At 36.7% G+C, this 25,843-nt stretch overlaps 6 protein-coding genes across 13 annotated transcripts; 4 read left to right on the top strand and 2 right to left on the bottom strand.

Moving 5' to 3' along the window:
- Window positions 1-117: 117 nt before the first annotated feature.
- LOC123214790 (wall-associated receptor kinase-like 22) lies at window positions 118-2,249 on the top strand. Its single transcript, XM_044634781.1, has 3 exons — window positions 118-1,427; window positions 1,561-1,617; window positions 1,984-2,249. Exons 1-3 carry the CDS (start codon window positions 614-616, stop codon window positions 2,043-2,045), a joined length of 933 nt encoding a protein of 310 aa, XP_044490716.1. The 5' UTR covers window positions 118-613; the 3' UTR covers window positions 2,046-2,249.
- Window positions 2,250-3,236: 987 nt separating this feature from the next.
- LOC123214205 lies at window positions 3,237-5,483 on the top strand. Its single transcript, XM_044633970.1, has 3 exons — window positions 3,237-4,385; window positions 4,592-5,019; window positions 5,127-5,483. Exons 1-3 carry the CDS (start codon window positions 3,647-3,649, stop codon window positions 5,481-5,483), a joined length of 1,524 nt encoding a protein of 507 aa, XP_044489905.1. The 5' UTR covers window positions 3,237-3,646.
- Window positions 5,068-9,303, bottom strand: LOC123214206 (magnesium transporter MRS2-5). 6 transcript variants are annotated; one of them, XM_044633972.1, is made up of 8 exons: window positions 9,101-9,293; window positions 7,880-8,511; window positions 7,542-7,612; window positions 6,983-7,123; window positions 6,573-6,917; window positions 6,011-6,058; window positions 5,641-5,910; window positions 5,068-5,522 (listed from the first exon to the last, which is right to left on the bottom strand). In XM_044633972.1, exons 2-7 carry the CDS (start codon window positions 8,304-8,306, stop codon window positions 5,680-5,682), a joined length of 1,263 nt encoding a protein of 420 aa, XP_044489907.1. In that variant the 5' UTR covers window positions 8,307-8,511; window positions 9,101-9,293; the 3' UTR covers window positions 5,068-5,522; window positions 5,641-5,679. The 6 variants fall into 6 exon arrangements, with proteins under 6 accessions (XP_044489907.1, XP_044489908.1, XP_044489906.1 ...); XM_044633973.1 differs by having other exon boundaries at window positions 5,068-5,540; XM_044633971.1 differs by lacking the exon at window positions 5,068-5,522 and having other exon boundaries at window positions 5,592-5,910.
- A 1,373-nt stretch (window positions 9,304-10,676) lies between these two features.
- On the top strand, window positions 10,677-14,470 carry LOC123214207. Of its 2 annotated transcripts, XM_044633977.1 has the most exons (4): window positions 10,677-10,992; window positions 12,051-13,103; window positions 13,477-13,671; window positions 13,905-14,470. In XM_044633977.1, the coding sequence occupies exons 2-4, from the start codon at window positions 12,355-12,357 to the stop codon at window positions 14,068-14,070; spliced, it is 1,110 nt and encodes a 369-aa protein (XP_044489912.1). In that variant the 5' UTR covers window positions 10,677-10,992; window positions 12,051-12,354; the 3' UTR covers window positions 14,071-14,470. The 2 variants fall into 2 exon arrangements, with proteins under 2 accessions (XP_044489912.1, XP_044489913.1); XM_044633978.1 differs by lacking the exon at window positions 13,477-13,671 and having other exon boundaries at window positions 10,678-10,992.
- A 1,519-nt stretch (window positions 14,471-15,989) lies between these two features.
- LOC123213361 (LRR receptor-like serine/threonine-protein kinase RPK2) lies at window positions 15,990-19,864 on the top strand. The gene has a single exon (XM_044632781.1). It carries the CDS (start codon window positions 16,189-16,191, stop codon window positions 19,594-19,596), a length of 3,408 nt encoding a protein of 1,135 aa, XP_044488716.1. The 5' UTR covers window positions 15,990-16,188; the 3' UTR covers window positions 19,597-19,864.
- A 1,105-nt stretch (window positions 19,865-20,969) lies between these two features.
- On the bottom strand, window positions 20,970-25,104 carry LOC123213362 (ninja-family protein AFP1-like). 2 transcript variants are annotated; one of them, XM_044632783.1, is made up of 2 exons: window positions 23,973-25,104; window positions 20,970-21,614 (listed from the first exon to the last, which is right to left on the bottom strand). In XM_044632783.1, exons 1-2 carry the CDS (start codon window positions 24,682-24,684, stop codon window positions 21,208-21,210), a joined length of 1,119 nt encoding a protein of 372 aa, XP_044488718.1. In that variant the 5' UTR covers window positions 24,685-25,104; the 3' UTR covers window positions 20,970-21,207. The 2 variants fall into 2 exon arrangements, with proteins under 2 accessions (XP_044488718.1, XP_044488717.1); XM_044632782.1 differs by having other exon boundaries at window positions 23,940-25,104.
- Window positions 25,105-25,843: the final 739 nt, after the last annotated feature.

Consider the following 25,843-nt stretch of genomic DNA (forward strand, 5'->3'; position numbering starts at 1 on the left):
CAGTTTGAATGGCTACTGTGATTGGTTGTTGATTTGATCTGTTACTTTTGGATCAATAGAAGCTATATCTAATTGGCATTGCTGCGGGTGTAGTCCAGTGATAATAATTCCATTTACATAAAAAATTGCTTGTTTGTCCAAAAGCTACTCCTGGCTTACTTTTTGATTTGGTATAGGGCATTGAAGATAAATTTGAACTGATAAAATTTTAGGCGAAATAATGCATGGAAACTGAAAAGAGTAATTTTCACGGCACTTTTGTGATCCTTTTGTGATCATCCTAGATGTGTGAAACGGGGAACAGGAATATCCTTGTGATTATTTGATTCGCAAATAGTGCTGCAACCATATCGACTATTAGATGCTAATTTGCCTCTCCCTTCTAAATCCTAATGAAAATGCATATTGCTTTATAGCTAGAAGCCACATAATTGCTGGCCTGGCACTGCTTTTTAGGAAGAAAAAAAGGGAGAATGTTGAATATAATCTGCTCCACCGAAAAGAATTCTCTTTCTCATTTCTTTTCATCACTGTCTTCTAAAAGTAATAATACTCCTTAGTTAGCTCTATTTTTCATGTTCACCAGTCTCCCATTCTTCCAAAACCTTAACCAATGTCACCTGCTCTAAGGCCATTGCTGTTCATCAATATTTTGCTCTTGCTCTTCTTCCTTCATATTGTGTTCTCGGTCCCTGCCATCCCAGTTAATGGCACATGTCGTGACACATGTGGTGCAATCTTTGTGAAATTCCCCTTTGGCACCGGATCTGGGTGCGGGCATCCTGACTTTGCTAGATACATAAAATGTAACTCTGAGAGTCTGGAATTCTCCACTGGCACTGGCATTTACAATATTTCTTCTATTGACTACACAAGCTACAGTATAATTGTTACAGACCCCTTCATGTCAACTTGTTCTTCAATGCAGAATTCTGGAAGCTTTAGCTTAGACAGGGCCAGTCCATTCTCTGTTACAGATGACAATATCATTGTTTTGCTAGGATGCTCCAGCACATCACCTGTTTTTGATGCGGATGAAGATTTGTGTGTCACTGGTTCCGGTTCTCGTGTTTGCAGAGGAATGTATTCTTGCAAAGGAGTGTCAGGAATTGGGTTGCAACAGAATGCACCTGCATCCACTTGTTGTGTTTATGAGTCACCAACTGGCCTTGGATCAGGATTCACATTGGATCTCCCAAAGCTACAATGCTCATCATATACATCCATATACGGGTTTGGGGGCAGCGAGGGTGATCCAATGAAATGGAAATATGGGATTTCTTTGCAATACAATGATTCGTATACTTCTGATGCATGCAAGGATTGTGAAAACAGTGGGGGTTCGTGTGGCTTCACTGGTTTAGATGAGTCATTTGCTTGTATTTGCCGGAATGGAAGGAACACCACCACCAATTGCTTTGGTATAGGTAAGTTAATAGTTCAAGCCGCTACTTGTTTGTTCAACCATGAAGTTAGCTTGAGCAAGGCATGTGGGTATTGTTGAATTTTCTTAGTCTAATTTTAGCATGCTTGTCTGATATATGGAATTGCATTGATTAGGATATGCTTTGAGCGGGACGTGGGGGCCAAAAGTTCAAATCAAGTTGAATACTTTAGGTAAATAATGGCAATGCCTTTTTCTTTCTTGACTTTATGCTCCTTATCCTTTTCTGCAAAAAGTCTTACCTTGCATAAGAATTTTCTTTTCTTAACAGTTTATACTTTTTAGCCTCTTAACAGTTTGCTTAAAGATCAAACGTTCTCTGACAAAACCAATTAACAATTTAATGGCCTTGCATATTTGGTGAAACTGTAAACTTGTGCATGAGTGATTTCCCCACCAGGCAAAGCAAATCCATAAAGAAAGATAGAATCAGATGTCCTGTAGCAGTAGCCTTTTGTTCGAAGTTCAAACACATTATGCGAAATGTGAACTTACCCATTTTCCCATTTTGTGTGTTTGCTTTGTTTTTTGGATTGCAGGATTTCTTCTCTTGTGGATGACACTTTTTATTCAAGGCAGAGAATGTGTGCACAAGTTTTGAAGAATTGATAGATGCATTTGAGCTCAGGCAGCTAAAAGTCTTTCTGAAATTTCATTATCTCAATTCTGAGTGTAATTGTACTCAGTATAGTTTTGTGCCATAATTGACCAATATCTTTCACATCCAAATTATGAGAAGGCCCTCAAATTTTAAGATACATATTAATAAATCTCCTCATGCCCGGCTATGTCATGCTGCTTTCCCTTAATTTATTAAACATTTCAATTGTCTTTTTCAGGCAAAATATTAAAAAATAAAATTTAAGAAAACAGACGAGAAATATGTTTCTCCTTGAAGAAAACAGGGGGGAAAATCCTTGAAAGCATTTACCTTGAAATGGTTTCCTTTTCACATACTATACTGATAGAATTTTCTCACTTTCTATAATAACAATCTGTAAAAATCTCTCTTAAAATGAGTTGTTGGTTGTTATGCTTCGAACTTGAGCATTATCCCGCATGCATAATTTCCCTTTGGCTATATTTATGGCTATTCATTTTCCATGGTAGATTCAGTATTCCACATTACCTTACAGATTGGATACCATCTATATTCTACAGCTGTTTAGCTAATAATTGGAGTCAATCTACAGAATATCTGCACCAATGAAGAGAAGCACTATTATAAAGGCACCTGAACGGGACAATATATGTGGTTGCTGGTGGTGGTGGTGCAAGTCTTTCAGAATTTACAACTCTGCGAACCTTGTGGAGTTTATATAAAGATTATGACTATGCATTGGCAAAACTTACAGCATTTGATCATTCGTATCTCTTGTTCGACTAGAAGAAAAGCAGGGATGGAAAGGTTTATGACCTTTCAGAATATCCCAGGACCACGGGGACATTTTAGCTTGCACTGTTGATAGTTGCCCAGGCATCATAATAGTGGAGGATAATTTCATAAAATAATAGGGTTCATAATAGTGGAAGATAATACCCTAAACAATAAAACTATGTATACAAATAACAATGTATTATCATATGATTAGGTGTTGTTTTATTATTAATTTTTAACTAGCTAATCACATGAAGACACGTTATTGTTTGTGCATAAAAATTATACACATAACACTGCTCTTTCATAAATAATTTTGTAACAAAGAAGAAGGAAATTAAAAAGCAACCTGCACGTTAGAATGTGAAATTTTTAATTTTATTCAATGGTATGGTCTGTGGATAACCAAGGAATGGATACTGACAACAGACTTTCTATAGTCCACAAAATTTCTTCTTATTTGTTGCTGTATCTACAATCCATTATGTGTATTTTCGTGGCCTGCAATTCCAGAAAAACAAAACGAGCCAAACATAAGCTTTTCAAAAACTAGAATTCTCCACATTAAGACAAAGCACACTCAGTCTTTCCTATTTTTAGCCCTTCAAACTTGAGGAATAATGTCACTCCTATATTTTTATGAGTTTTTTCATTAGTGAGCTTGGTTCCATTTGGATCAGAGTTTAGATTTTTATGAAATGTTCCCAGAATAACTAAATTAACTGTCTTTTCTTGAGTTTTTCATTCTTCTTTTTCTATGCTTGTCGATGAAGTTGGTTGACAAGCTGGGTTAGTGTTATTCATCAAAAAAGAGGAAAGAATATATGGATTTATGGGTGGTTGCAGCAGCTACAGGTGCCGGGTACATAGCCAAATACTGGCGGAACTTGACATCTAATGATAGAGAAACCTCATCTGCATCATCTTCCTTTGATTCAATTTACAGGAAATCTGAATCCAGAAACTTGCTGCAACAAATAAGGGATCAGACCAACCCCTTGCGCAGACTAGCCGATGAACAACTAGATGTAGATGGCTTATTTATACATGGAAAAAGGCAAGTGGAGAACAATGACGACTATAATTTGCTTTCATTAACAAGTTCTCCAACATTGTTAAGAGAAAATGAGAATCTTCAAGGAATTGGAAATGGAATGGAGGGAAAGAATAACTTCTCTGATGTATCTAGACATCTTAGAAGTAGCTATTGTGGGAATTTTTTTGAACCCCTTGAGCTTGATTCATTAGAAAGCAGCCTTACAGTTCAGAGGCTAATGGAGTATGCTGCAATGGAGGAATATGTTTGTAATTCACTTCCTGAGGAGTGCATACCAACCGCGAGGCCATTGTTGTTAACTGATTGGAGCCGGATAATCAATAGGGCTAGTTGTGATCCCAACTGCAAGATGCGGCTACAGAATGGAGAATATAAGCTTCAAAGTGAAGATGGGTTAGAGCAAAATGAGATGCAGCTGTTACAAAGGAAACTTCAACAAGAGAGTCGGAGGCAATCCAGACGATTGTCCATGATGAGGAAAACTAGTCAACCATTCTTTTCACAAGGTTGTTTTCTGTCTTTCAGATTTTATACTGCATTGATGTCTATTGCTTCTCAAGAATTAAATTGTATATTTTCAACTTCACTGAACAAGAATATTACTTTTGTTAGCAAATAAATCCAACATTTTGCTCTGAAAATTCAAGATTGTATTATGAATGTATCTTTTCATCTTCCAACTTTATGATTCCTTAAATCTGCATACCTGCAGGACTTCCCAATCCGAAGCTTCTCTTCTTCCTTGGGATAAGTATTGGTGCAATGTCTACCATTCTTGCAAACAAAGGTGAAATGGAAAGCTTAAACAAGCAGTTGAAGGAGAATGAGAACTTGGTTCGAGATTTACATGAGGAGCTGGAGATGAAAGAACTACTACACGTGAAGGAGCTTAAGATTAATGAGGCCTTTGAGCCCTTAAGAACAAATGAACATCCAGTACTCAGCGATACACCACATGGTTCATACACAGAACAAGAATTCGATATATATAACAAATGTGAAGGTCAGGAGCCAGATGATAAGGAAGCAAAAGGTTCTGAGGCAATGAGTAAAATTGAGGCTGAGCTTGAAGCAGAACTGGAAAGGTTGGAGATAAACATGAGGACATATAGCTTGGACAATATTTCTGATTATGTTGAGGTAATGATGCTTCTGAATTATACCTAATTAAGATGCATACATTTTGGATTTGTCTAAAACAAGTTCAAAATTCAAAGAATTTGACAGTCTCTGGTTTTTGTTTACAGATGAATCCGGATTTTGACACAGATGTTGTTCATGGTGATCTAAAACTAGAAAAGGGCAAAGGGAACCCAGGCGGTTTATCTGATTCAGACCATGAAGTAAGAGGGAAATCCACTGATCGACCTGATAAAGAAAACTATGCTGTGTCACCTCAAGAGTTAAGTATTCGACTTCATAAAGTTATTCAGTCAAGGCTAGAAGCACTCATCATTGAACTTGAAACAGCTCTTGAGCATAGCCAGAAAAGGTTGCATTCTATGGAAGTGGAAAGTGTAATTCCTTGGAAGGAAAGAGACTCGTATGGCAATGCAGAATCTTGTTCCCATCAAAGCACAGCTTCCAGAGAAGAAAACTATTGAGGATGATGACTCATGGTTATAAATTTGTCTGAGGAAGCTCTGGAAAAACATACAAGTCTAATTAAGAAATTACAACGAGGATCAAGTCAGTAAAGATACAAACAGTCCTGAAGAAGTTAAAGTTTAAGCAAGAGGATATCAAAATTTAGATGTCTACCGTTGAAGCTTTTAATAAAGCAGATGACATTTCTGTGGTTTACAATGGGAAGACTTTCTTGTGTTTAAAATACAACAAGAAAGACAGGTACATGAATCCGCAGGTAAAACCAGTTATAATCAGAACCCAATAGAATACATTGGCGTGATCAAAAATTGAAGCTGCAAAGTTCATTCCAAACACTCCAGTCACAACTGCAAATATTGTAGCAACAAAGGTGGCTGAAGTCAGAAGCAACTCAAATTGAATTAGTTGATTCTGAATGTTGCCCTGTTTGTAAAAGAGGAAAAGATAAATGATCTGCAAAATTTAATTTTACTTTGACAATATAAAGGTCATGCCACAAAATCTGGATACTGTAATGACTCACCAATTTAATGTTGATAAAGTCTTCAGTATCATCAATGTATTCTTTTAGCTGCACCACCAATAAATAATCAGTATTCTAAGTAACAGTATTTACCCAAGCTCTATCTTTTTAATAAACAATATTCCATCTTTATGTATGCGAAGGCAGCCTACTATTTAGTACTCAAGGGGATAAAATGGTAGGTTGACTTTTTGAAGACAAATCAATTTAATTTGTGATTATTCATGGAAAAGAGTCAGGTGTGGTAATTTTTTTCCTGAAAAAGGCAGCCTAGCCTTTTCACCTCTTGCTGTATCACCCATGTCCATCTTCTCTTCTTGCTCTTTCCAATATATGATATTTACTGAAAATGAACATAAATAAACGGAAGAGACAAGACACTAAGTAATAGAGATGAGCTAAGTAGCCTTCAAAACAAGGAATGCTATAATGGTTGAAAAAAAGTGGCATGCCCAAACCAATCCCATATTGGCAAAATGCAGGCTTTTTGCCAATAACCCCTACAAAATTTGAAAAGGTTCAAATATATGTTTGGGTGAAAGTAAAAGATCAGATCTCTTACCGATAACAACTTGCTGAGATTATTGTCAGTAAAAACAAAGTATGCTTCAAGTAACATTTCGAGTTGATCAATATTTTCCCCACTACTAGATGAGCTCATTAAGCTTCCATATTTGCTTGAACTCACAATACTGCTAAATGCCCTTTGCAATTTCTGGGATCCCTTGGCTGATCCCACTGGTGAAACAGGTGCAGATTTTGAAGCCACTCTGTTCCCGCCAGAATAATTGGCCTGACTACACACATCACTAGAGGTATAAGCCTCCGACCTCAGTTTCTTCTCTGTAAGGTACATCTCAGCCATGTCACTGTCATCATCCATGAGATGTTCTATCTCATCATGTACCTGAAAAATTAGTTTAAGTCATAATATACAGATGAGACAAACAAATTTCCAAAAGGACTACATACTGTTGTTTTAACCTTCTGAACTTTTTGTGTCAATGCAAGGAGGTGGCCTTTCAATCTACGGACGCGTTCCAGATTAAGAGTGCTAATAGATGTTGCTAGTTCATCTAGTACTGGATATATCTCCATTTCCAGCTCTTTTACCTATCAAATCAAACAACTCAATGATGTCACAGTTTAGACAAAAATTGAAGTTTCGAATGAGGCTATTTTGGGCTTTTCCAGTTTCAAATTTCTTTTTGTTATCATTTTCTCAAAGCGTAATAATATAATAGTTAATCCCACAAAAAAGTATTTACTTAAACGGGTTATGTACAAATTGATACATGAAGTACCATTGTGTTGATGCAGTTAAATTGCATCAGCTTTGAAGACAATTAATTGAACACTTGCTTCATTCTTCCAACAATGAATATCTTTAATCTTGTGCCCTAAAAAACTCTACTGAATGGGACACATAAGTGTACATCCATTAGTACTATGGAGATAAAAGAAATCCTATCCAAGTATTTTGAATAAGAACATAGTAAATATCACGCTTATCAACCAAAGCAGACTATACCTGAGCATCAAGAGACATGCAAGTTAATTCCAAAGCCAGCTCCAGAGCCCTAAATTCAAATGGCAGGTCATCTGAATAAAATTGGGACAAACTGTAAGCAATTTATGCAGTAGTAAGTTCCTATAATTTGAGAAATTCAAATAGATTATATGTCTGGTAAGAAAGTGACACCAATCAGTACTTTATAGCAAGGACTATAAAGATGATGTTGGCATTTAAAAAGCGAATTCAGAATGCACCAGCACTTTGCCTTTATATGCCTTCCTTAATAGCCGGTAGTTGCTACAAGAAATTTTAATTGGCCATTGACAACAGTAACTTCTAGAGGTAGCACTTACCAGCTTGATCTTTGTTGGTCTGAAGGCGTTTGCAAAATTCCAAATTGTACTGAACAACACAACCATCCACAGAATTCATCAAAATAACCTCATCAGCTGTTATTATACACCTGATCTGTTCAAGACTGACAACAATAGCCTTTTCCCGTCCTAATATGGTTGATGGATAAATGAATAAGGGGTCAAGAAGACGTAAATCCCTGGCTGGCAACGAACAGTGTTTCATTATAGTAGCCTTATCAAGCTGCAAAATCTCTGAGGTCCCATTTTGGTCAATCTTTATCCATGAACGACTTCCCTGACTTCTCTTCTTTGTGCTTGAAAAACTAGACCCGTGACTTCCATTCACATCTAAATTTGTCCTGCCAGTACTACTAGATGAAGCTGATGCTGGAAGAAAAGGAGAAGGTTGCTGTGAATCATACATTGGATTTTAATATTTCCTGCTTTAGGTGCCAACTGCCTAGGCCTGACACAGAAGTACACATTAATCGGTTGCAAATCGCCTCTCTCAGACAAATGCAACATTGTCTGAATGAGCAGGTAGTCGAATGCATCTAGAACAACAATTATTGATGCTAATGTTATCCATGGTCTATGTGCATGTCTGATGCAAAACCTGGATATTGTATCTGGTAGAAAAGAAAACACTGAATTCAGTTACTAAATATTTAAAGGATTTCATGGACTGTAACAAACTAGACTAATATAACAAGTTCACCATATTTTGCTCTGTAAGTAGCAAAAAAATAGTTGAAAAGGAATATCATATTTATTATTTATTGATACTTGAGCAATAACTAACGTAAGCCTAATTGTCAAATCTATAACTCCATTACAACTCAACTTCTTAGCTTCAATTACTCTGAGAGAGAGACTGCACATGCGAAAAATCAATCGAAAATAGTACCCATAATTTGAAAGTCCATACATTGACTAGATACCTCAAACCCAAATCGTAAATAAAACATTTTAACATCTACATCAACAAACTCAAAAAATAGGGGCATGGAAGCAAAATAACAAGACCTGGAGAGTCCAGCAAGCAACTACGCTCAACCATTTTAAGATGACAGCATCAAATAAAAAACTGACGAAAAATGGCGAACACTTACCAAGAAGTAATCAAAGAACCCCACAAAAGCAAATACATGAAGAAGCAAATAACCCGGGTGAAAACAGAAAAAAAAAACAATTAAAAGGAAAGGAAAGCATATATACCAGTCAAAACAATTGAGAGAAGAGATGATGTTCCAATCTTAAAAGTGAAGAAGTTGCAGTTGCAGGGGTTTGTCTTTCTGTTAAATGGGTGATTATGAAACTGCGGTTTCTGTGCTACCACCACACCTCGTCAACTACTTCTTTTTCTAATAATAATAATAATTTGAGAAGGAGATCATCTCAAAATGTTATGGTAAAATTCATTTTATGTTGTTATCAAATCTACCGTCGGGTCGAGTTTGTTACAGTTTACCATATCCATAAGTTGTGTCCGACACACAGCGTGAGAAGGCTCGGACCATGGTCTATAACTTTTCGAACCGTAATTTTATGAGTTTTTAACGGATTAATGTATATTTTTTAATAGATGAATCCGTTATATTATATATTTTCTTGTTTATTTTTAATTAATTTATTTTTCTATGGCCAGTTCACCCGCCAGATCTAAAAACCTCTGACAGAATTACGGACTGTAACACGACCGGGCTGTTGGACATGTCTGGTACTAACCATTTCTCCTATTGACAATTACAACGTTATTTGGATAATGTCCATAGTGATACCTAAATTTATGAAATTTACCAATTACCCCTTGAGTTACCCAACCTATCCCGCTATCAATATTGAGTATGATATGTTAAAGGCCAAACGACTATTTTCCACCCAAGGTTTGATGTTTTCTCAAATGTCCCCCTTTAACTATAGAAACACCAAACACCCACCCATGACCGGTTAGATTTAACAAAACTCTAACGCCTAAAAATTTTATCTCTTTTTATCCCCCTAAACTTTAAAAACTAAAATTCTCCCCCAGCTTAAGTTTTAAAAAATGACAGTTTCACCGTAGGGTTTGGTTTTGAAATCTCCGATGACCGTTCCGGCTTCGTTGCCGACGACCTCTCCCTCCCGAAGCAACTTCTCCTTTCGGTGAATGTTTTTCTCCCATTTGGAGGCTCGATCGGCTTCGTCTTCGCCTTGGGAGACGAAGTTCTTCGTCTGGGAAGACGATCGTCTTCCCAGAAGAAGACCTCTGGGAAGAGGACCGTCTTCCCAGACGAAGACGACGGCTTCGTCTTCGCCTGGGAAGACGAATCTTTGTCTTCCCCGACGAAGTTCTTCGTCTCCTAAGGCGAAGACGAAGCCGATCGAGCCTCCAAATGGGAGGAAAGTATTTATCGGAAGGAGAGGCCGTCGGCAATGGAGCCGAAACGGTCGTCAGAGATTTCAAAACCAAACCCTAGGGTGAAACTGCCATTTTTTAAAACTTAGACTGAGGAAAAAATTTAGTTTTTAAAGTTTAGGGGGGTAAAATTAGATTATATTTTAGTTTATTTTTAATATTATAGCAAAAATAACAATTTTACCCTTACCACCGTTAGGGTTTTATTAAATCTAACCGGTCATGGGTGGGTGTTTGGTGTTTCCATAGTTAAAGGGTGGAAACTTGAGAAAACGTCAAACCTTGGGTGGGACATAGTTGTTTGGCCTATGTTAAATAACAAAACCTGCATTAATGACGTGGCACACAATCATAGGACTTAAGTTTAGAAAGTGAAGATAGTTGACTGTATCGGATCTTCCCTCTTATCATGACCGAAGAGACAGCGAGTTGTTGGATATGGCGCGAATCTCAGTCCAATTTAGTTACAAAAACAGAACTAAAAATGCCTAAAGTCTCTCAACGCCTTCCATCATTGCTTTTCTAACCTGCCAAAAACCCTAATTTCCGTTTTCAATTTTTACTTCATTTGATTTTCTTCTTATTCTTCTTCCTTCAGTAGAACAGAATTGCAAAATTCAAATTCAACAACAAGAAGAAGTAGTCATCTTTACCATTTGAGAACGTTAAATTCGGTGTTCCGTAGTTTTCATTCAAAACTTACGTCTTTCAGGTGCCAAGTTTTCTGATTAAATTTGATTTATGTTTCTTCGTTTATTTATGTTTTTTAAATTCAAATAAATATAGGTAATTAATTTATAGATTTACGTCCTTGAGGTGGTGGTGGAGGTGGCCGGTGTCATTTCCGGCGTGTTGATTTCTGCCAATTAAAACGACATTTAAGAACATTTATGAGGTCTTTTTAAAAAAAAAAAAATTTAATTCATATCTATATAGAGACGCCAAACGTGGTTTAGCATTAACTTAAGTTTAACTTGTATTCTGGAACACAATATAAGCTGATTAAAGGGTGCTTATTTAGGACGAAGAATCTTAGAAAAGATCAAAATAAAGAATTAAGCTGATTAATTAAATCTGATAGTCTGACCCGATCACAATTAAAAGAACCTAAATTTCTTTGGTATGGTTAAATGGTAAACACTTGAAGGAAAAAAATTGCGGGTTAGGTTTATTTCGTTATGAATTATTTATGGGGAAGTTTTTTCTACTCGAAATTTAGGAATAAGATAGCTCAATTAACGCATTTTATGAAGTTAAGCTAGTTGTAGGGAGTCATTGCACAAATTACCCAGATGCAAATTTGGCTATTGGGAAATTGGAGATCCTTTCCGTTGATTGTATCCAGATACTTAGATTTAAAAATTGTATTGTAAGTTATTTATTTTTTTATGTTATTGCTGTATTATTTCCTTTACCATATGTACCACCATCAATTTTAGTTATCTGATGGTTTTTATATAAAATTGTAGCTTGGATTGCAATTAATTAGCCCAGAAAAATATCTTGATATTTCAGCAACTAATTTAATCTCTTTGCCTTCTTACATGCATGGTTTTTGTCTAAAAAGAAAATTTTCCCATCTGTTTTTGAAGTGAGTTTCATTGTTAACATGCCATTCTTTTTATTTCCACTTGAAACCTCATTTAGTTCCTCTGATGTCTCAACACTTACGAAATTTGCTATGTCACCTTTCATATTGGTTATTGAATTTCAAGGTAAAATCATAAGGCATTTTGAATCTGAAATCTGAATCCTGTTAATACTTTTCAGTCAAGAGATCTGTAGATAGAAGGAGAAGCATAAGAAATTAAGTATACATTCAGAGATTATAGATGACACTGGATGCAGTAAGCGTCAAGACAGTCATCCAGGGACATCAGTTTGCATCAAACCAGTAAACACATTCTAAAGTAATTAATAAGTTGGACAGGAACCAATGAGTATAAGACCCAAGGGTTATTGATTGAAACGGAATTAGAAGTAATTTCAAGATAGCTGTTGATGGGAGTGAAAGCAGTAACCATTCAGAAAAACATCCAGCTGTTATTGACAGTTTTCATTGCAGTACATATATATGGTAATGCATCCAGAGACTACATCAAAAGAAAGTAATGAAAAGTCAAGCACACACTCTTCTTCATCTTCATCAACATCGTCATTGGATCTTGCCATAGAGGATATAGAAGGACCTAGCAAGTCAGGAACCAATATTACTTCCTCCCCCAAACTTAAATTGGATTCTCAATCTGCACCAACACATGTTTCCATCACTGGCAACTCTTCAAGATCAAAAGAACTTGACAATGGGTCTCCAGTTCCCTCTTCATCTTCTCAAGAAACACATGAATCATTGGCATATGATTTGCCATCAACACAATCCCCCCCACTCCAAGTGATGGACCGTTCAGAGGGATATGATCCTCTTAGAATACCATCAACCGTGTTTGAAAGAAAAGCCTCATCACCCCTGGAATGGAGTGCTGCTTCTAATGATTCACTGTTTAGCCTTCACTTAGGCAATAACAGTTCCTCCAGAGACCATGTTTTTATGTTGGGTGGAGAAGTGTTGAAGTCTGGTGAAATTCCCATGTCAGGTGAGTTTCTTAAGTTTAGCCCTTCTGTTACAGTGGAGGAAATTGAGGGAAAGAGTCTAGAATGGGAGAAGGGTGAAGAAATTGGAGAGTCGGATGATGGCATCAAGGTTTCAACAATAGATAACACAGAAGATCAAAGTAATGAAAGGGGACCACCTACCAAAGGAATGCAGTGTTCTAGTGTCTCCAGCCGTTCAAATGATAGTGCTCGCTCATTTGCATTTCCAATGTAAGTTAATATCATTTCTCTTACAAATGAGAGTGTTCTAGTGTCTCAAAACACTTATAGACTTCCATGTGCGCAACTTATATATATGTTGGTTCAGCCTACTTACAACAGATGAACTTGCACTAAGTAGCAAACATTCAAGAGAAAAATATTGTACTTCCTGTCATGTTACTTTTATCTGCACCCTTCACTTTGTAGATATTTACATGTATGATCATGAACATTGTTTATACAAGTCCATGGTACCCTGCATTAATGCATATTATAATTGTAATGGAACTATGGAAGTTTCCAAAGGTGGATGAGGAATATGCCCTGTATTACAGAGAGAAGAAGAACAACGAAAGTGAATCCGTCGCTTTTTTTGTTGCAGAATGAGTAGAGGGAAGAGGTGTGCATGGCCATCATGCTACTGTTCTGATTGTAGCTGCACCTGCTGGTACTGTTCAATGCCAAGCTGCTACTTAATGTGGCCAAGCTGCTACTGTTCTGATTGTAGCTGGGCATTCTGCTACTGTTGGAACTGTAGTCTATATAGATGGTGCTGTCACTCTTCCACTCCTACCACGTATGCTTCTCACCATATCTCTCTCATACCTATTTTTACAATGCGTCTAAGATGAAGGAAAACATAATATAAAGTACTAATTTATTTTTTATATATATATTGCACTGTTAGTTTTAGATGTTCATGCTTGTCCATATAACTTCAACAGTCAACACACATACACTTTCTTTTCTTCTACGGCAGTGCTATAGCTTTTAAACTTCATTGACTTAAATTCTTATGGATTACTTCAGTTTAACAGAGGGACCAGAAGGCAGTTCGCCAAAAGCAGAGGTTCAGAAGAACCCAAACCAGCAGTTGTTTGACAAAATGGCTTCAACATCTCCTGCCTGCTGCTGTTTTACTTGCTCCTCTTGTCACCATTATTGTTGCAGTTCTCGTTGCTCTTATTGCTGTTGAAAGAGTATGTGCAACTGAACCCTTAAATCTCCTTCTCCTTTCTGCATGTTGAAAACACCAATCCAAGCCCCTCTATAGCCTTATCAATCACCACATGTTGAGCCTAAATGCAAGAGCTTACACATAGAATTCAAATAAATTAAAGCATGACAATTTGAATATAGCAGTTAGTGGCTCATATCACAGGCTTAGTGTTCTTGTTTATGAACATAATTATATTTCATGGAAATACGCTTGAGAAACATAATCCATATGATGTTGGGTCTTGAATTTTCGTGGGACAAGTATTATGTACAGATGAATGTTCTTCCTTTTGGTGATGTAAATTAGTCTTTAATTTATTGTTAAGTTAGTAATTTTACTTTGCTAAGTATAAATTCATCAAAAAATATGTTTACAATCATTATTTATACAATTCTCTTTTTTTTTTTTAAAACTGAAAAATCCGATCTAGTTTTGTCAAATCGATAAAACTTGAGACACAATAATCAAACTTACACTAACTTCCAAACTTGACCTTTCAAAGGAGAATTTTGTGCAACTGAGATGGTCCCAAATTTAAACCTGACTTATTTTTCTACATAATATTTTGTTCCCACCCACCAAAATTCTTCGTCCATCACCGGCACTTTTTTTTTTTTTAATTATTATTATTCTTCTAATACCGGCAGCCATAATTAAAAAGGAAAAAAATTAAAACAATGGAAAAGGTATGTACTCGCAGGGTAGCAAATATCATTTGACCGGTAAAAAATTACTGGTAATACAAAGGAATTCAAAATTGGATCAAATCAACCATAGATTTGGATGAGGTTAGCATTTTAATATTTATTTATCACACATTAGATATTGCTAAAACTAATATTTTTATAATTAATGTTTGTCTACATTAATATGATTAAATATTTTTATCTTTAATTTAAATTAATATTTTGATGAAATGTTGTTAACGACTAAAACAAAAATTATCTATGTTAGGTTGATACGTAGGTCAAATTCTATCGACGGACATCCAACTTTTAGAAAAAGGTTGAATAGAGTTATTTTTGAAATTTCACAATAATTGAAAAGTAATATTGAATATTAATATCATGATAGATTAAAATGGGATGACAAAATTATAAATTATCATATTTTTCCTATTGAAATGTCAAATTTTGTATTGAATGATCAACTTTTTATTGATGAAAACTTTTATTATTTATTATTAAATATACCAAATTAATCAATTTATCTCGAAAACAAAATAAAATAAGATAATTATGTTTGTTCAATACACCTAATATAAAATAAACAAAAATTTAATCTGTTTTATAAAAAAAATAAAAGTTTGATTCATTTAATTAAAAAAATTTTGAAGGTTCAATCATTCAATTGAAGAAAACTTTAATCTCTTGAATTTTATAAAAAAAAAAAATCCATAAAGGGATACCTCCAGTGTCAATTGTTATCCCCTTTAAAAAGCTATGAAAATTGATAACAAGTTATTAAAAGCAAAACAAAAAAAATTATATAATTATTTTTATTTAAATTTTTAATAATAAGTTGGAGGAAAAAAAAAGGCATCTGTTTGTGAATGATGTCATAAGCATTTAATTAAAGTTTTGTAACGCCACTGAGAAGATAAGATCCTCATAAATATTTTGCAACTTATGGAGTTGGACTTGGACGAGGACGAGCCAGCACTTTTTCAGCTGTACTAAATCCGACGTGGCATATCCAACAAGCCATGTAAGCAAGATATGGAACCCACATTTCGTGTTGGTCTAAGAGGGAGCTGCCGTGTGTTGACGGCATGATGCATTAATGGAAGGGAGTGGTCCCCACGCGCCACGGAAGTGAAGTTCACTGGGCCCCACCCTCATAGAAAAAAAACAATGAACTTAGACTCAGATTAAAAGGCGTGTTAGAACTTAGAAACTCGAGAAACAGAAGAAAAAAACCGAAAACATTTTTCATTTTCGGCTGCAGAAAGAACAGCTACTTGTAGCAGCAATAGTATAAAGAACGCGTTTTCCGAAACAAGATAAACGCTTTGCTTGTTTACCTGCAACAGCTCGTCCTCTTTTCCTCTCTGAAGAGAGTAAAATTAGACTTTTTTTTGACAAGTTCCGCAATATGGGTTTTCCTGTTGACTGTTGGTTTCATTTGAAATGCAGCATCTTTGTTGAAGCTTTGATCTTACTTATCTTGTGTAGCTTCTCATCGGTTTCCGGAGAAGTTTTTTCTGAGGAAACAGTTTTGCTGGAATTCAAGAACTTGGTTTCTGATCCTTCAGGCCTTCTCTCAAGCTGGGACGCCAACATAACGAACCATTGTTCATGGCATGGCATCTCTTGTGACTCTAAATCTAGGGTCATCTCTCTGAATATCACTGGTGGTGATGTATCTGAAGGTACTTCTCAGGCTTTCTCTTCTTGTTCCAAGTTATATGAGTTTCCATTATATGGTTTTGGAATTAGAAGAACATGTTTGCATGGTCAGGGTAAGTTAGTAGGCAAACTATCTCCATTGATTGGGAAACTTGGTGAACTTAGGGTTTTGTCTCTAGCTTTTAATGGTTTTAGTGGTGAAATTCCGGGGGAGATATGGGGTTTAGAGAAATTAGAAGTGCTTGATCTTGAAGGGAATTTATTTGATGGAAGATTGCCTAATGAGTTTGTTGGGTTGAGAGGATTGCGGGTTTTGAATCTTGGGTTTAATAGGATTGATGGGGAGATTCCAGTTTCTTTTAACAAGTGTGAGGATTTAGAGGTTTTAAATTTAGCTGGTAACAAGGTGAAGGGACTGATTCCGGCATCTTTAGGTAACCTTTTGAAGTTAAGGGGGCTTTATTTGTCATATAATGAGCTAAATGGTTCAATTCCAAGTGAATTTGGAAATAATTCCCCGAATCTAGAGCATCTTGATCTGTCTAGGAATTTCCTAGTTGGTAGAATCCCGGGTAGTTTGGGGAATTGTCGGCAGTTAAGGACACTTTTGTTGTTTTCAAATATGTTAAATGACGTCATTCCGCGTGAACTGGGCTGGCTAAGTAAGCTTGAGGTTCTAGATGTTTCGAGAAATAGACTTCGTGGCTTGATCCCCACTGAGCTCGGGAACTGTGCTGAATTGTCGGTTCTTGTCCTTTCAAATCTTTTTGATCCTGTAATGAATGCTGGAAAAACAAGTGGACGGTTGCCAGTTGGATTGACTAGTGCTTCTAGTGTTGATAATAACACTTTCCATGGCCCCATTCCAAAGAAAATTACAACCCTTTCTAAGCTTAAAATACTTTGGGCACCAAACATGAATCATGAGGGTAAACTTCCAAGCAGTTGGGGTGCTTGTGAGAGCTTGGAAATGGTGAACTTGGCTCAGAACTTTTTAAATGGAGAAGTCATTGGAGTCTTCAATAGATGCAAGAAGCTATATCATGTTGACTTGAGCTCAAATAACCTAACCGGGGAGCTTGATGTGAAACTTCCAGTTCCCTGTATGACTTTCATTGATGTTAGCGGAAATCAGATATCAGGATCTATCCCCAGATTTCATAACAAGGCTTGCCCTCGTCTGCCTCCGCAGAGCTTGGATCTTCTGCAACTCTTCAGCCCATCATACATATATCTATCTTACTTTGCCTATAGAACTCGCCTTGCAACGCCTTTTCCGATGTCTGATGCTTCTTTGGTGATAATTCACAACTTTGGTGATAACAACTTCACTGGTTCAATCCACTGGCTTCCAATAGCACCGGAGAGATTGGGAAGGCAGACTGATTATGCATTTCTTGCTGGTGGAAACAAGCTTACTGGACCGTTTCCTGGAAGTCTATTTGGGAAGTGTAATAAACTGCACGGAATGATTGTTAATGTCAGCAATAATAACATATATGGTCAGATTCCTTTGAATATTGGTGCAATGTGCAAATCTCTTAGATTTTTGGATGTCTCTCAGAATCAAATTTCGGGGATAGTGCCGCAGAGTCTAGGGAATTTGAAGTCTCTTGTGCTTCTTGACTTGAGTGAGAATGAACTACAAGGTCAGGTTCCAGCCAATCTCCATCGGTTGAAATGTCTTAAACATCTTTCCTTAGCTGGTAACAACCTGACTGGTGGCATTCCATCAAGCATTGGATGCTTAAGATCACTTGAAGTGCTGAAACTTTCTTCAAATTCTCTCTCAGGTGAGATTCCTGGAAGTCTTGTAAACTTGAGAAACCTAACTGCTCTCCTGCTCAACAATAATAAACTCTCAGGGCAGATCCCCTCTGGTTTGACACATGTAACATCACTGTTAACATTTAATGCATCCTTCAATAATCTGTCTGGTTCGGTTCCCTTGAATAGTAAAGTGATGAATTGCAGCGGTCTTCGTGGAAACACTTACCTTAATTCCTGCCTTTTATATTCCCTTGCTGTGTCCTCTTCAGAATCTACCAACAGCTTTGATGATTCAGATATTCAGTTATCTCCTCCAGCGGGACATAAAACTGCAGATAATAATATTAATTCAATTGAGATTGCATCCATTGTGTCTGCAGCAGCGGTTGTTTTAATTCTCCTAATTCTTGTAACCCTCTTCTTTTACACAAGGAAGTGGGTCCCAGATTCCAGAGTTCAGGTCTCCGAGTCTAAGAAAATCACTTTCTTCATTGACATTGGGGTTCCATTAACTTATGAGAATATTGTTCGAGCAACAGGGAATTTCAACTCCAGTAACTGCATTGGATGTGGAGGCTTTGGTGCTACTTACAAGGCCGAAATCTCTCCAGCTATTCTAGTGGCTGTAAAGAAGCTTGCTGTTGGAAGGTTTCATTGTATTCAACAATTCCATGCTGAGATAAAGACCCTTGGAAGTGTGAGGCACCGGAATCTTGTGACTTTAATAGGGTACCATGCAAGTGAAGATGACATGTTCCTGATCTATAATTACTTGCCAGGAGGTAATTTGGAAGAATTTATCCAGAAAAGATCTGCTAGCGCTGTTGATTGGAGGATTCTTCACAAGATTGCTCTAGGCATAGCATCTGCGCTTGCATATCTGCATGAGCAATGTGTTCCACGGGTTCTACACCGTGATGTCAAACCAAGTAATATATTGCTGGATGATAACTTCAATGCATATCTGTCTGACTTTGGATTATCCAGACTCTTGGGAACTTCTGAAACCCATGCAACAACTGGTGTAGCTGGAACGTTTGGGTATGTAGCTCCAGAGTATGCAATGACCTGCCGTGTGTCTGAGAAAGCTGATGTTTACAGCTATGGTGTGGTGCTGCTTGAGTTGATATCAGACAAGAAAGCCTTGGATCCTTCATTTTCTTCACATGGAAATGGATTCAACATAATTTCTTGGGCCTCAATGCTTTTGCGACAAGGTCAGGCCAAGGATATCTTCACTGCAAGGCTATGGGAGACAGGTCCCCAGGATGACCTGGTGAGTATGCTGCATTTGGCACTCAAGTGTACCATTGAAACACTATCGACCAGGCCTACCATGAAGCATGTTGTCCAATGTTTGAAGCAAATTCGACCTTCCCGTTAGAAGGATGATGACTGATGACTGACGAGGCATCTGCATTTGTACATCTGAGCATAGAAGGTACATAGGTATAGTATACTGTCAGTATATCTAAACCAGTGACTTAATAGGAAATTCCCAGCTTTTTAATTTTGAACTTATGTTTCCAATGTATATTTTCATAACCATATGTCCTGCTGATAACAGAAAGCAAGTTTGGGTTTTTGAGTTCAAGCTCTTTAAAATTTGCTTTTTATGGATGATTTGTCCAATGGGAAAACAGTATTCTTTATATGGGTAGTATATAAATTGGCTTTTCTATGCTGAATTATGACATCAAAATGTGGTTTGAATTTATAAATTGGCTGTTAATGGTAAATAGATATGTGCTAAATGTTCAGTATTATCTAAGTAAACATTTTTCTTATTATAAATGCTATGATAATTGATATATATCACTATTTATTTGAATGACTAAATAATGTGTTATAAAAATAGTTGCAACAATAATTGTGCAAAAGAGTTTATAAACATATTTGTTAGACTACTTACTAGTTAGAGATTTACTTTCTTTATGGATCTGGAGCTAGGCTGAACACTCTGGTCTCCTTCACTCTTTTAGTACCAGCAGGAATTGAGAACTCAACTTTGCTTGCGCCCTTTATTCAGAGAACCCAATCATATGGGTTTTTTTGGTTTCCTGCACATTAATAAGAACATAGATAAATGTTATCCTAATGGCCTACTGAGTGCAGAAAAAACATGCAACTAGGAAGTATTTATTCACCTCATTCATGGCTTCCCTGACATCCTCTCTCTCATAAAGGTTCAAGATAGAACCAGATTTTAGTTTCTGAAAGTGACATGCTCCCATATCAACTGTGTTACTGTTAGTAGTATGATTTCATGCAACTTATTTTGTTCTGAGGTCAGTTACAGTTCGTCTGCACCTTTGAAGTTTGAGTGTGTTGCGTAATTGCTTTCTTTCTAGTTGGTTAATAAGATATATGTAATGTTTGTCAAATTATTCCCATACTTCATTGTCACAAATTAATCATCAAATTGGCTAGTTTCAGGTTAGCAACAGAAATTATATATAGTAGGCTTGGTTGGCCTACGCTTGCAGCTTCTGACAAATCATTTTAATTAATACTGATAATGTTAATTAATCTCATTGTTGAATATAAGGAAAATCTGTAATTGCTTATACACATACACCTACCTGTGTTGTCTGTAACTGATAATATTTTGGAAACACTGTTGTTATGGCAGGTTAGTATCAACTGGATACAATTTCCAAGGGAAAATTTATTGCCTTCTAATCCACAAATTTGTTAAGATAAACTTCTTGGCTACTTTGGAAGATTAGAACATTGAAAAACATTAGAAGCATTCGCTTGGAGGAGAGACCTTAGCTATAGATAAATGCAATCTAGCAAATTTTTACATGGTTTTGCTTCTATTCATTTGCCTAATTCAGTCTTTTAGACAAAGATTAGCAGAAAAGCCTCTTAAAGAGATGCATTAGAACTCACTCATAGCATCAGAAACAGTTAATATTATATTATGTTCCCTATCTAGAACTTGAAAAATCAAATGGAAAGACTAATTTCTAAGGGGCAGCTTGGACGGAAGTCATGACAAGGGGATAGGGGAAGGATTTATCACAATATGCCTAAGTGGGTGATCGACATCACCACCGCCTGCATGCTTAACAAACTCGGCTGGTGATAGAAAACTGCCATGGCATACACACATTATTCTCACTTCCTCTCCCTTTCCATACTTGTATAGAATGCCATCTATCCTTCTTCCATTGGGACCAGACCCTTTGGTGAAGACAGCAGGCATATCTTCATAGGCATTCATCCCACTAGTTGCAGATTCAAGTTTCTTGGATAGATTCTCCATCTCTATCATGGAAGTTCTCCCTGCATTTTCATTTGTCTTTGTCCCTGAAGAACCTACAATCTCTTGACTGCTTCGATCTTGCCAGGATCGGGTACTAGCAGGGCTTCTCATCTCTCCACCACTACTTGATCCTGTGATGTGAATGGAAAATTATTAGAACATGAAAATCTATAAACTTTATTATCAGAATCAGCATGTTTTCTGTGTGTTTTCCCCTGGTGGAATCAATTTAACTCACCTTCTCAGATTCATGCAAGCCAATAATATATTACTGGCAACATAATGTCTTTTCAAATTAAAATTGGAGGTTTTCTCGACTGTGCAAAAAACCAGAGCCTCATTTTTTAAGAATCTTCTAATGTGTTGGGAAGACTTCAAAACTATAAGAATATAACAAACAGGGAAAGAAACTGACACCTCTCAAGGTAGCTAATCCTGCAAAGTGGCAACAAGACCTGGCAACAGCAAGACTGACCCATAGGAACCCAGAAAGAACTTCTAACTTCACCAAGTTTTACTAAGGTCATAAAAAAACTATGCATTTTGTTGGAGCTCAAACTACTATGTGAATGAACTGCTACCTATGTGAATGATTTCTAAGGAACACTTCACTGATTTTGCTATTTCCTGTTGCCTAAATCCAATTCAAGTAGAATTCAATCTCTTTAAGTTCTAGCCTCACTCTTAGCTGCCACATAGCAGATTAAATTTCTCTATTAACTGAAAGCATCATTTTGTCAAGAAACAAGTGGAGAGTAGTGCTTGTGAAAATTCCACAATTCAGATAAATGTCCTACTAACAAAATTCTCACCACCAAGCATATATGCCTTTGTCCTAAATGTGGAGCTTGGTTTGATAATATTATGATTATCAAGTTTGAAAGAACTCAATCAATTCCATGTAAATTAGAATTTTATATCTCTACCAGTCATGTAAATAGATGTATCTACTCAAAACCGAAAGTTAATTTCAAATAACGATGCATCAGATCTGTTTTATCATTATCCCTCATAGACCAATTTAAACATTGATTTCCAACTGCATGTATCATGACTTCTGCGACAGTTCAATCTCTGCAGCTGTGCTCCTTTAACAGATGCTTCATGGGTGTTTTATTAGCAGCATCTGACTTGGCTTCACTGAATCTGGTGCAGCTGATCATATCGCTTTCCACTCCGATGCAGTTCAAACACAAAAATGAAATAGAATATAAAAGAATATAAACACTCTATCACCTCTTCCTACAATATATTCCTTCTAGCAATGTCCCACCAGTTGTTCATGGAATTAAGATGAAACAACTAGAGCAAATTTCAAATTGCAAATTGCAGCTACAGCTACCAAATAACTTACACCACACCTCTGATGCAGAGTAGCTTGTCCCTCCCAGGCTTTTCCTTCCCTTTTGACCCAATGATTTGTGAATGTGCACATTATTCTCAATGTTCTCATGATACTTATAATAGTAGCCTGCTCCACAACCCAGTCCAGAAACTTATTCCTGTAACCCCATGGTTAAAAATCTCTAATAAGATCATGCAAACATCTTAATCATAAAAAAAGAAGGGAGATTCTCTTCCCTTTCTTTATAGATCTATATGCTTTCATAAAAAAGCATATTACATCTTGTTGCTGACCACAGGGATGAAGATCTGTGAACTCCAGATGTCCATGATCAAGAACATACAAAATCACTACTATATCCGAACTTAAGTCTAAAATGCCACCATAATTGATACATTAAATAGACTAATCTAGCTGAAATAAAGATATTGCAATGGTATAGTGAAAGACCTTTATGGAAAATAAATGAAGCAAGAGCTAAATATGAAGGGGCCATTTAAGTTCCTCAATTAACTTTAACTAAAGGTCATGTTTTACACATAAGCAAATAACTTTTTAGTTTAGCAAGACCATTAAACCTTTGTAGTACAGGCCAGTCCATCTATCAAGGCACTTACAAAAGTTATAATTCTTAATGTACAACCACAAGTCCATCTCTTGTATTATAATGATGGAAAGAATCCCAAAAGACTAAAGGAAGAAAGTTAGAAGTTAGATCCCATCATATAAGATACTCAATCTGCAGCACTGGTTCTCCCTTTCTGGCAGCAAGACACAACTACGCGACACCACACATTTCATAATGTATCATATTTGTCATAGTATGTCATAGATTATCTTCCACAAACCTTTAATCTAAAACGGGCTAAAGTAACTTTGGCTAAAAAATTTGTCAAGTTCTTTTAAGTACTAAGAACCATCCAGGGTAAAGTTAAGTTATTTCCATGCCTGGGAGATAGCAATATTTCCCAACATAATAGACACACAAGGAAATCCCAGATTGTACAGCTAACCCCAGTCAAACCAAACTGAATAATGAATAGAATTACTCAAAAGAAATCGAAGTTGAAACTTAGATAAAATGTATAGATACAGAATAAATGCATAGTACCTTTAATAGGTTTACTCTCCAATTCAGACATACCAGATGAACTCCCACCTTGAGACTCCACAGAGCCTTGTGAACTAGGCTGCACCAACCCCTGCAAGAACCCACCGCCGCCTTTTACTCCACCCGTAAGCAAGGCTTGCCTGGCCGCAGTGGCCCAGCTTTGCATCCCAAAAGCCGACCCCACCGCCCTATTTGCTGTCAAAGCTTGCTTCTCTTCCTCCAAATTTAGCTCCATTCTATCCACTTTTGAATTTCCACTAGCATTTGAACTAGAATTCCTTTGCTTTTCGTTTCTCCTCCTCTTTGCTTCCATTCTTCTCAAAGTCTGCAGCTCCTTTCTCTTCCTCCACTCCTCTTCCGTCTCCGTGGGCAACGAAGAGGTTCTTATAAGTGCAGGATACATTACAGATTGTGCAGTCATCGTTGTAGTTGAAGCTGCTGTAGGTGTTGTTGCGATATCAAGCTCCCTAGATATCGGTATTGAGCCTGCTATAGATGAGGATCGAATTAGCTTTTTCTTGGCATTTTTGTCAACCCCAAATCGTCCACCAAGTGATAGCCCGAGATTTAGCTCGATTTCTCCAACTTTTTCTTCCTTATGAGAAGTTGGTGTAAGGTCTTGCGATTGTTGAGTGTCACTGGTTGACATAAATTTCTGCAACAGATCTCTTGGATACTTCTCCAACTGTAATGAAAGATTGTGCATTTCTCTACTTTTCTTTCTGTTTTCACTTGCTTCCCCCATTGTTCTTGAAACAAAACGAAACACAGAAATCAGAAATGATTTTTTATCTTTATTGCTACTCTGCTCAGAAGACCGATAATACTTTGCCAAAGCAAAGTAAAACAAAGAGTGTTTGACCCGATTTAAAGATCGCCATAACTTACAACTTGATTATTGCTAGAGTTTTTAATTTTCAGATAAATCTATGATATTAGACACCAAAAAAAAAAATCATAGAGTGAAATGCTTGAATCAAGAAAAACAAAAGCAAACACAAACACAAACAGAAAAAAATAAATAAATAAAAACAAAAACTTTTGTTTTCTATCTCTTATTTCACAAATGCAAGGTAAAAACCAGAAGACAGAATATCAGAAAGGAAGAAGAAAGCAGGAAAAACAGAGGAAACACAGCGAGAATTATTTGAAAAAGAAAATCAAAGGAAAATAAAAGCAGAGGAAGAGAGAGAAAAAATTAATGTTTGTGAAACATAAAATGATACTCATTGTGTGACGAAAATACCCTTGAGATTAGACAGATAAACTACCTGGGAGAAGCCACGTGTCGAACATTACAACTGCAAGGACGACACGTGGTGACGACGGACAAGAACTTCCGGCCTTTTTACTGTTGATGTCTTTTTGACGTTTTTTTAAACAAGTTGGGAGTTGTGCTGGAGACGTGTCGATGCATGTAAAGAAGGGAAAAAGAAGACACGCGTCGTTCAATTTAGTGATAGGGGAAATTTCCACGTGGAAGCTTCATATGGGATCTCGTAAACAATGAAAGAAGCGGCGTTAAAAGTATAATTAATAAATATTTAATTATTTTTATCAAATTTAATGACCCGTTAATTACACAAATAGAATAATAATAATATATCATCTTTTTTCTTTAACATTCGAGATCGATGAACAAAATTTCTACCCGTAAGTAGGAAAGAAATTGGTGAGTCCCCGGGAGATCGGCGAGGGTAAGTTAGACGAATTTTTGACAGTGAGGGAAGTCAACGAGGAAAGAGATGGGAGAAATCGGCGTAGGAGGAGAGCATAGCATAGCAATGCATCCGTGACGCACGTGGGGTAAAAAAGACAAACATATTTTCAAGTGTTGACGACGGTGGGGTCCAGTGAGGGCAAGTTGCAGTTCGTTGATGAATAGAAATAGAGTAAAGTCTAAG

The sequence above is a fragment of the Mangifera indica genome, chromosome 4 (assembly GCF_011075055.1).
Source record: "Mangifera indica cultivar Alphonso chromosome 4, CATAS_Mindica_2.1, whole genome shotgun sequence".
Classification (NCBI taxonomy): domain Eukaryota; kingdom Viridiplantae; phylum Streptophyta; class Magnoliopsida; order Sapindales; family Anacardiaceae; genus Mangifera; species Mangifera indica.

What these genes read in the sequence shown, in the direction of transcription:
- LOC123213362 (XM_044632782.1), bottom strand. Translation starts at nt 24,684, where the DNA reads ATGGGGGAAGCAAGTGAAAACAGAAAGAAAAGTAGAGAAATGCACAAT. An exon ending in GGAGAGTAAACCTATTAAAG is followed by an intron (nt 21,615 to 23,939) that starts GTACTATGCATT and finishes TTCACATCACAG; the next exon opens with GATCAAGTAGTGGTGGAGAG.
- LOC123214207 (XM_044633977.1), top strand. Translation starts at nt 12,355, where the DNA reads ATGGTAATGCATCCAGAGACTACATCAAAAGAAAGTAATGAAAAGTCA. An exon ending in CGCTCATTTGCATTTCCAAT is followed by an intron (nt 13,104 to 13,476) that starts GTAAGTTAATAT and finishes TTTTTGTTGCAG; the next exon opens with AATGAGTAGAGGGAAGAGGT. An exon ending in CACTCTTCCACTCCTACCAC is followed by an intron (nt 13,672 to 13,904) that starts GTATGCTTCTCA and finishes GGATTACTTCAG; the next exon opens with TTTAACAGAGGGACCAGAAG.
- LOC123214206 (XM_044633972.1), bottom strand. Translation starts at nt 8,306, where the DNA reads ATGTATGATTCACAGCAACCTTCTCCTTTTCTTCCAGCATCAGCTTCA. An exon ending in TTCAGAAGGTTAAAACAACA is followed by an intron (nt 6,918 to 6,982) that starts GTATGTAGTCCT and finishes CTAATTTTTCAG; the next exon opens with GTACATGATGAGATAGAACA. An exon ending in ACTTTATCAACATTAAATTG is followed by an intron (nt 5,911 to 6,010) that starts GTGAGTCATTAC and finishes TTTTACAAACAG; the next exon opens with GGCAACATTCAGAATCAACT.
- LOC123214205 (XM_044633970.1), top strand. Translation starts at nt 3,647, where the DNA reads ATGGATTTATGGGTGGTTGCAGCAGCTACAGGTGCCGGGTACATAGCC. An exon ending in TCAACCATTCTTTTCACAAG is followed by an intron (nt 4,386 to 4,591) that starts GTTGTTTTCTGT and finishes GCATACCTGCAG; the next exon opens with GACTTCCCAATCCGAAGCTT. An exon ending in ATATTTCTGATTATGTTGAG is followed by an intron (nt 5,020 to 5,126) that starts GTAATGATGCTT and finishes TTTTGTTTACAG; the next exon opens with ATGAATCCGGATTTTGACAC.
- LOC123213361 (XM_044632781.1), top strand. Translation starts at nt 16,189, where the DNA reads ATGGGTTTTCCTGTTGACTGTTGGTTTCATTTGAAATGCAGCATCTTT.
- LOC123214790 (XM_044634781.1), top strand. Translation starts at nt 614, where the DNA reads ATGTCACCTGCTCTAAGGCCATTGCTGTTCATCAATATTTTGCTCTTG. An exon ending in CACCAATTGCTTTGGTATAG is followed by an intron (nt 1,428 to 1,560) that starts GTAAGTTAATAG and finishes TGCATTGATTAG; the next exon opens with GATATGCTTTGAGCGGGACG. An exon ending in AATCAAGTTGAATACTTTAG is followed by an intron (nt 1,618 to 1,983) that starts GTAAATAATGGC and finishes TTTGGATTGCAG; the next exon opens with GATTTCTTCTCTTGTGGATG.